Source organism: Scomber scombrus, chromosome 3, assembly GCF_963691925.1.
Source record: "Scomber scombrus chromosome 3, fScoSco1.1, whole genome shotgun sequence".
NCBI classification, from domain to species: Eukaryota; Metazoa; Chordata; class Actinopteri; order Scombriformes; family Scombridae; genus Scomber; species Scomber scombrus.
Genome location: NC_084972.1, coordinates 33,497,630 through 33,507,215, shown reverse-complemented (window position 1 = coordinate 33,507,215; position 9,586 = coordinate 33,497,630). Strand labels below are relative to the sequence as shown.

Below are 9,586 nucleotides of genomic sequence, written 5' to 3'. Positions count from 1 at the left end.
GATGTTTCCACCAGGGGCATTATCTGCCCAGGTGTTCTTCTGCCCAGAGAATGAGGGCTTGGCCTCTTACTGTTTCACGAATAGGAGTGTTATTAAAATTGTCTGGAGTCTCTGGTTTGGTCATATAGATAGCAAAAATATAAAAGTATAAAATGTTTGTAGTTTAGCGAGCTAGACCTTCTCGATGTGCTGATCTGAACTATTTCTGTGTACCTTAGGTGGGTTTACCCCTAAGGGAGCTTTCTACTTCCTTAAAATCAGTACACCTCAACTCTTTAGCAATTTAGCACAGTTTATTCAATATATAAAAGTGGACTAGTTACTACTGGTTTTACATTCTCAGTTTGGTATGTCCTGTGGTAATCAATCTACTCAAAGCCCAACAAAACACAATCATAACGACAATCCAACATGCAATACAAATGTTGATTTGAGTACTAGTCATTTTCGCGGAATCTGTTTTCTTTCGTTGGTAGCTTGGCACACTACTTGTAGGAGAGGAGCGCTCATTTCACCTCCTCCCTCCAGGCGTTCTTGTTCTTTGGGGGAACAGGGGTAGACTACCCTATTCCCTCTTTGCCACTTAGAGGATTATTCTGCCTCTTTGTCAGTGGTCTTTTCGTCCTAGCTATCCAGCTCCGAGTTTTCCCTCAGGGAGTCATGTATTTCTGTTAAGGAGTGTTGTGGTTCATCCGTGGCAGCGCACTGGCTCCAGTGAAACCAGGTGTCTCCTTTACCCTTTAACCTTACTGCGTGGGTCGTTCTCTCGACCACCTGGAATGGTCCTGTCCACCTTGGTTCAGACCACTTTCTTTTGATAACTCTCAGAAGGATCCACCCCGTTTCTGGTGTTGGTGGATCAGTTTCTCCTTTTCTCCTTTCTGCCACCTGTTTTGAGAATGCTGAAACGAGACCCTGTAATTCGTGGAAATAAGCTTTATGGGTTAGTTGTTGGTCATCATCTTTTGTCCCAGGCAGTTTGGACTGTGGACCTGGAAACGCCCTCCCTGTTTGGAGTTCATGGGGAGTGAATCCTGTGCTTTGATTGATTGCACCCCTTATGGACATCAGAGCTAGTGGTAATGCGTCTAGCCAATTCATTTTGGTCTGTGCACAGATTTTTGCCAATTTGTTTTTAACTGTCTGATTCATTCTTTCCACTTTACCCTGTGACTGGGGGTGATACACAGTGCCAAACTTATGTGTCAGTCCCAGCATCGTCTCCACACTTTGTAGGTCTTGATTCTTAAAATGGGAACCATTATCTGACCGGATTCTTTCTGGAAATCCGTGTCTCGGAATGTATTGATTGATCAAAAACTTGATCACCGACTTACTATGTTCTCGTTTGGTGGGCCAGGCTTCTGGCCATCCTGTGTAGGCGTCTACACACATCAATACATATCGATACCCTCTTACACAAGTTATCATATCTGTATAATCGATAATGATCTCTTTTCCCACTTTTACCTCTAAGGGGAATCTGCCCGGTGATGGCTTAATGGTCGGTCTGGAGTTGTGTTTTGTACATATTATGCATGTTTTCACAAAACTTTGTACCATGTCTTTGAGGTATGGATGCCACCAATTCTCCAAATTCCTCATCATTTGAGCCACCCCCACATGTCCCACTCCTTGCGCCTCCAAAAATGTGTTCGGTCTTAAGCCTGGGGGTAGGATGGGGCGTCCATCCGGACCCCTCCATAACCTTTCTACCTCTGTGGCTCCTCTGGCCTTCCACACTGTCTTTTCCTGTGGTGAGGCCTGTGCCTGCAATTCTTTTAACTTTGTCAAGTCAGATGTCAAGTCTTTCTCTATGTCTGGGTCTGAACACATCATTACCGTTTTTACCTCATAGCCCGCTGCCTGTTTGGCTGCTTTGTCCGCTGCGTCGTTTCCCTTTGCTACTGGAGTATTGGTGTTGTCATGTCCTTTACACTTGATTACTGCTACCTTTGTTGGGAGTAAGAGTGCGTCAGCTAATTCTTTCATTTCTACTTCATGCTTAATAGGTTTGTTAGTGGCTGTCAGAAATCCTATTCTCATCCACTGTCCTAGTTCCACATGAACTGCTCCTGCTGCGTAGGCGGAGTCTGTAAAAATGTTGATATTTTGTCCTTGTCCTAGTTTGAGGGCTTCAATTACAGCTACTACTTCTACTCTCTGTGCTGACTGCTGTCCCTCTAGCTTCTCTGCTCTTCTGGTGATCATATCTCCCTGTACCTCTTCTACTACTGCATATGCTGCCTTGAGTCCTTCTTGGTCGTGTCTAAAACAACAACCATCTGTGTACAGGTTTCTTGCTCCTGGTATAGGTTCTGCTTGTAGATCTGGTCTCACTTTCTCCTCTTTGTAGATTCTATCTGTGCATTTATGTGGTTCTCCTGTGCTTATCTGGTCTGCCATATTTATTCCTTCATGTGTGAATGAAATATTTGGGGCTTCCAGTATCTTGCTCAGTCGTCTTTGTCTCAGTGGTGTGAGAGTAAATGTTTGTGAGTTGACGTATGCTACTACACTGTGAGTTGTTAGTATTTGTAGCTGATGTCCCATGACGATGTGCGCAGTTTTTTGTACTATCTTAGCCACTCCTGCTGCATGTTGAGTGCATTGTGGGTGTCTTTTTTCCAAATTATCTAGCATTACGCTGATGTACATCAGTACTGTCCTTACTCCCCCTTTTCTCTGGAACAGAATGCCATTAGCGCTGTGTTCTGTTCCAGAGACATCTAAATAAAAGGGTGAGTTGTAGTCAGGGATTGCTAGTTCGGCTGCTGTTGCAAGAGCTTGTTTAATAGCAATAAAGGCTTCTTCTGCTGCCTGAGTCCACTCCAGGGTGGCACCTAAGTTACGCATGCCTTTCTCTTTAACAAGTGCGCGCAATGGAGTGGTCAGACCAGTATAATTGGCAATGTAATTCCTACTGTATCCTGTCAAACCGAGAAAAGAAAGCATATCTTTAACTTTAATTGGCTTGTCATGGTGCAGTATGGCGGATTTGTGTTGGGGTGACATGCTTGCCCCCTTTTGCGATATCATGCGTCCTAGGAATGAGACCTGTTTTCGCACCACCTGTAATTTCGCTTTGCTGACTTTAAATCCTGTGTCTGCTAAGTGTTGTAGGACTGAGCGTGTTGCTTCCAAACATGAGGTGGCGGTGGGAGCTGCTAACAACAGATCGTCTACATATTGTACTAGGGTAACGTCTGCTGGCAGAGGGCAAGTGATGAGGAGTGTCTTAAGGGTTTGGTTGAAAATACCAGGAGATAGGGCGAAGCCCTGAGGTAACCTGGTATAGCGGAGTTGGTGATTCTGATAAGTAAATGAAAAAATATCTCTGCATTCCATGGCTAATGGTAGGCAGAAGAATGCGTTGGCCAGATCAATACACGTGAACCAGCTATGTGTGGGATCCAAATTAGCTAATGCTACATATGGGTTTGGGACGGGGACCGTGGGAGTGGTTAAAATACTGTTAATAGCCCTTAGATCATGTGCCATGCGGTATTTACCTGTCCCTTTCTTTTCAACTGGCAAGATAGGGGTGTTCCAACGGGAGTGTGATTCCTCCAATACCCCTTGTTGCAGTAAACCCTCGATGGTGTCTTTAATACCTGCTTCAGCCTGTGCTTTGTGAGGGTACTGCCTAATCCATAGTGGTAGTCCTGACTGTGTTTTAAAGGTTATGGGTGTGCAGTTTACCAACCCCACATCCGTAGGGCCTTGGGCCCACAGGTGGTCTGGTAGAGTCTCTATCATGTCGGCAGCTAAATGATGATCTGTTTGTTCTCGGCCATGTTGGCGAGTAATCTGATGGTGTTCCAATATTGCTGTGTCAGTGCCTGTAACATTAATGCGATATGTTTTAGCAGCTGGTGAGTACTGAACTTGAGTGAGATTTGTTTGCACCCAATCAGTTTGCATTAGTGCTTTCTTAACAATCCCTCCTAATTCTTTGGCTTGATGTAGAGGATGCAGAGCCAGTGAAACATGTGGCTCAGCCTCCTCTGACATCATGTACCATGGGCTTTGATCAGTGTTTAATTTGACAGCAGCTGCCACCCCTTCTGGGGCGACATAAATGTTTTGAGAGTCAATTGTCCACTCACGACCTTCAATTTGGTCCTGAAACTGTTCTTGATACCAATCAGTTTGCATTCTGTCATAAAAGAGGGTAATATGGGGAGGATCTGGAGGGGAGATGTAGGGTTCGAGGAGGGCTATCCACGGTTTCCACTCCAGGTAAGCTGAGAGGATGCCACGGTGCTCGGTTTGTTCAGGTTGTAATAGGCCCCAGTATATGTCCGCGTATTGCTCATGTATTGGTTGTAGCAGATACTGTCCATATGTGTTTTGTCCGGAGCATGGCAATCGTGTTCCGTCTGGCAAAGTCACTATCAACCCGTCTGCACTGCATAGTATGGACGCCCCTAATTTTATCAGGAGGTCCCTCCCTAATAGGTTGAGGGGAACTGTGGGTGAATGTACAAAAGAATGCCTCATAGTTTGACTGCCTAGTTGGGTCATCAGTGGTTTTGTTATCTGCAGAGTCTGTTTCTCCCCAGAGAATCCCATTAATGTGATGGAGTTGGTGGATAAGTCGTCTGTTGAGACAGACTTTATTGTGGAGCAAGTTGCTCCAGTGTCCACCAGAAAAGGCAGAGTTTGTGTATCAACTCGTACCGACAGCATCGGTTCTGCCGTTCTGATGCTGTCTGAGTCTCTCTGTGGGGCGTGTCATTGTTGTTGGTACGTGCCCCATTCTTCTCCACTGTCCCATTGTGACATCTGATGTGGTACTGGGGGCACATGATGTTGCCCCTGATTGTATCCACCAGAGGGCGGTGTAGGACGTCCTCGTCCTCTACCCTCAGTTCCACCCCTCCCCACTAGGGGGCAGTCTCGAGCCCAGTGACCGGTTTCGTTGCAGGCAAAGCACCGGCCCCCTCCCTGCTGTCCCCTTTGCGGTCCTCCTCTTCCGCCTCTACCTCTCCACCCCATCCTGCCCCTCGTAGGTCCGCCCCCATATCCTCCTTGCCTCTGTTGCTGTGGCACCCAGGGCGGGGATGGATAAAGATCAGTGTTTCCTGTCTGTTCTGCTGTCATCATTACTTTAGCTGCTTCCTTTATTTCTTTTTTATTTTTTGTATTAGCTTGTCGGGCCTCTGCCAGTTGTAGTTTTAAGATTTGTGTCTGCATGTCCTCTAACTCCTTCTTTTTCTCCTCACATGTGTCTTGTGCGCGGCTAAGGTGATGTAACAGATGTTTTTCCCATACATGTGATTCACTCCCTAACATGTCTGGATTGTCTTTCATGATTTTACTCACTTCTTGTGGTATCCCTTCTAATATAGACTGCCTAAACCACTCCCGTTGTGACCCTTCCCTCCCGGGGTGCTGCCCTGTGCGTTTAAGCCATATCTCTTTACATTGCTCCAAATATTCACGCGGGGTTTATTTGGGGTCCCATTTCATTTTAGGCATTGTGGTAGCGGTTAGGAGTGGATATTTATCTCTCAGAACTTGACCTATAACCTGACTATGCGCGCAAAAAGGTGTCCCATCACTGACCTTCTCACAACGAGCCTTGGCCTCTACTTCCTGAGCGTCATGTGTGCCCAAGCACCTTCCTATCACTGCCCTGAAGTCTCCGATGGCTAAGCTCTGTCCTGCTGTCAGGCTTGCTAATTTATTCAACCATAATCCTCCTCCTTCAGCTACTGGTGGCATCTTATCTGCGATAGCCTGCACATCTCCTAACCCGAAGGGTTTATACCTACGGACTCCACCAGCATCTATCAGGGGCATTGCTGTGGAAACATTCCACCTTTCCTTTCCTTTAGCTTGGCTCCGCAAGGTCATGGGATGTCCTCTCGATCCCCTTTGCCCTGCCCCTTCAAATAACCCCCTAGTTCTGTTCAACAACTCCCCCAGATCCTCAATCTGATCCTGCAACGAGAGGTTTTCCTCCTGCCCTTCCTCGTCCTCCTCATATTGTCCGTATCCTTCTCCTTCTACCCTTACTCCTCGCTCTTCACCTCCGTCTGTCCATGACCCTGTGACTTCTAAATCTAGCTTACAATCATGTTGTGGTTTCTTCATCCTCGGAGTTGACTGAGCTCTATCCTCTGCCCTAAACCGACTCTTTTCCTTTTCTCTCTGCTGGTTTGCTATCCACCTGTCTCTGTCTGCTGCTGCCCTATTTCGCATCTGCCAGAATAAAGCCCTCTCCTCTCTCTCTTTTTCTGTCTCATTCTTCGATCGCCTATACATATCTCTTTCCTCTCTCTCTCTGTCTACCTCGTCCCGTATCTGCCTGTATCTCTCTCTCTCCTCCATTTCCTCTCTCTGTCCCCTAATCTCAAACACCTCTGAAAGGGCTGAGGATTCATCTGGTCCTTTTCCTGTGGAGAGTATGTTCGGGAGCGGTTCTGTATTTTTAAAAAACTGTGGTATCATGGGTGTGGCAAGTTGGTCGGTCCAAGTCATCAGGTCTCTACCCTCGCTACCGTCAGTCTCTGAGCCGTCCTGTTTATTGATAATGTCAATATTCAAAACCCCTTTGGTGACGTGCAGTGTGGGGTATATACCTGCAGTGGGCGCACTAGGAGGCGTGTATGGAGGTGGTTGTGTGGGTGGTGCTGGTTTTACCTGTTGCTGATCGGGTTGTTTTCCCTGGGTTTGTTGCAGATGTTTGGCACACTGCCACCAGACAGCCAGTTCAGACCATCTCCGGGCTTCCTCCTCGTGAGCTTTCCCTTCCTTTCACTGTATACTCTTGTTCTTTTTCCCATAACCAGTTCCCTAAAGGCCCTGTGTCTGTCATAGTCTGTCCTTTTTCTCGAACCAATATTTCTATCTGCTCCCTTATTCCTGTGACTTTCTGCTTTCTATCCCTTTCCTTTGCTACGGCAGAGGCGATAGCCACTGTTATTTAGCTGCACATTAAAGGGTTTCCATGCGGGGTCATCTCTCTCTCTTTCAAACTCTCCTTCCATCTTTATCCTTTTTCTTTCTTGTGTTCTGAACTCTGAGGCCAGCTCGTTCGTTCCGGAGCTTTTACGTCCGAACTACAAACCTTATTTGGCGTTAAAAGATCAAGCAGCCAGTCAGTTTGTATGGATTACACCCGAGCAACTGACTCAATTGATAAACCAGGCCATTTACGTTCTCACCGCAAGGTTTCCACGGCTCAGACAGATTACGTTAGACACCGCAAGGTTTCCTCTGTCTGTTTGTCGGGTTTATCAAGACACTGCTTTATGCGATCTTTTTACCAAAGACACCTCAGAGTTTTATTCTTCCCACACCCAATATTTCCCTCACAATGTTATTCAAAAGACAAAATACACATGGATTAATATCACATTACACCGTACACATTGTAATATTATCGTTCAGACTTTCGGTTGCTTTTAAAAGGTCTTTACACCCTTATGGACTTTAAACCAACAGGCTAAATTTATGAGGAATAAAACCTCAAGGGCCTCTAACCCAAAAACGCCGTGGCGTATACTACTTTAGGGGACTCTAACCCCAGGGCCTCAAACCCACAGAATTCGGGGGTTCCTCACTTCCCCGGGCCTCAAACCCAGCAGCCTCCTAGGCTCGGCCGGCCTCTCGTCAGAGACCGGTTTGGTCCGCTACGACCTGAAAACAGCCTGTATTCTCGTCTGTATTCATTTACCTTAATATATAAAATAACAATCTCAAGTCTTCAAATTTTGTAAATCTCACACACTTTCAGATCGGGGACACTAGGTTTTAGTCGTAGTCAATTGGCAGAATTTGAGTTTTTCAAACAGGTTTCTGCTTACCTTCGTTTTAGGCCGGCCCGTGTCCCGTCTCTTTCGTGTTGAGAAAAGTTGGTCCAAATTGCTTTTTATTGCTCCTTCTGCATCCCGGAACGAGCCCCCAAATTGTTGAAGCGTACCTCGACTTGCTTCCCCGAAGTTCGTTGATGCAGAAAAGAGTACTCAGAAGACCAAAGTTTGTTCAGTAAATCACCCGTTTATTACGCAGTCTGCAGAGTGCGGAGATCTCATCAATCACAGAGTACAACAGCACTTCTCCTTACACCAGAGAGATCTGACCAAAACAGTTCATTCATATTTCTTATACACATCTTCGCTATTCCCCACCCACATATCTTGTTTACCATGTAAGGTGTTTAGCCTTGGATGTTGCACCACTGTCTTATCAGTCCCGATGAGGTAATGACCGTACCACACACACACACACACACACACTAGTGTTTCCTATTTTTCACCTCTTTTGGTAATGCACTATCTTCCTTTTTAATCACGTTGTACATCCTGTTCTTACACATGTTAATACCAATGGTTATATAAACATAACAAAATGTGTTCAGCATGAAGCAAGCTTATGTGGCATCACTCTATAGTAAATAACATCACTCTATAGTAAATAACATCACTCTATAGTAAATAACATCACTCTATAGTAAATAACATCACTCTATAGTAAATAACCTTCCTTCACACTTCCTTCCTTCCTTCCTTCCTTCCTTCCTTCCTTCCTTCCTTCCTTCCTTTCTCTCTTCCTTCTTTCCTCCCTCCCTCCTTCTCTTTCCTTCCTCCCTTCCTCTTTTCCTTTCTCCCTCCCTCCCTCCCTCCCTCCCTCCCTCCTTCTCTCTTTCTTTCCTTCCTCTCTCTTTCCTCCCTTCCTTCCTTCCTTCCTTCCTTCCTTCCTTCCTTCCTTTCTCTCTTCCTTCTTTCCTCCCTCCCTCTTTCTCTTTCTTTCCTCCTTCCCTCCTTCCTTCCTTCCTTCCTGAAGACAGCCTCTAACACTGTTAGTCTGTTTCTGAATCACAACTTCAATTTACATTTTCCATCCAGACAATTGAAAATCAATAAAGCTCAACCTTGGAGAAAAGGAACAGAAGACTGATGAGTGAGCAGAGAAAGGAGTGAAGAGGGATGAAGGACAAAGATGTAAAGATGGAGGAGGAGGAGAAGGATAGAAAAGAGAGAGAGAGAGAGAGAGAGTGTAGAGAGAAGAGGAAGGAAGGAAAAAGAAGTGGAGGAATCAGCAAAATGAGAGACACAAAAGCAGGAAGTAACATCAGAGGGATGGAGGGATGGACGGAGGTGAAGGAGGTAAAGGAGGGATGGAGGGAGGTGAAGGAGGGACAGAGTGGTCTGAGGGAGAGAAAGAAGAGAGAGAGCAGTAGAAGATAAAACAGACTGTAAGTGTTAAAGAGAAATAAAGACGTAATATGAAGTGACAGACAGCGAGAGGAGAAGGTGTGAGCGCCCCGAGCATCTTCATCCTCTTCATCCCTCGTTCAGCCTCTGCAGAAAAGTGCTACTGACCTCATTACTACCCAACCCCTCCTTTATTACACCCCCCCCCCCCCTCTCTTTACCCCCCCGGTCTGCTGCTCGACTCTGATGGAGTCGACAGATTGCAGAGTGAAAAGATGGGAGGAGGAAAGAAGGGATGCAAATAGAGAAGAGAGGAGGAAAGAAGGGATGCAAACAGAGAAGAGGGAGGAGGAAAGAGGGGATGTAAAAAGAAGAGGAGGAAGAAATGGGATGCAAACAGAGAATAGGGATGAGGAAAG

The 9,586-nt window shown here is 46.0% G+C and overlaps 1 protein-coding gene across 1 annotated transcript; it reads right to left on the bottom strand.

The window, feature by feature from the left end:
- Positions 1–624: 624 nt before the first annotated feature.
- On the bottom strand, positions 625–5,267 carry LOC133976604 (uncharacterized). The gene has a single exon (XM_062414853.1). The coding sequence runs from the start codon at positions 4,690–4,692 to the stop codon at positions 625–627; it is 4,068 nt and encodes a 1,355-aa protein (XP_062270837.1). The 5' UTR covers positions 4,693–5,267.
- Positions 5,268–9,586: the final 4,319 nt, after the last annotated feature.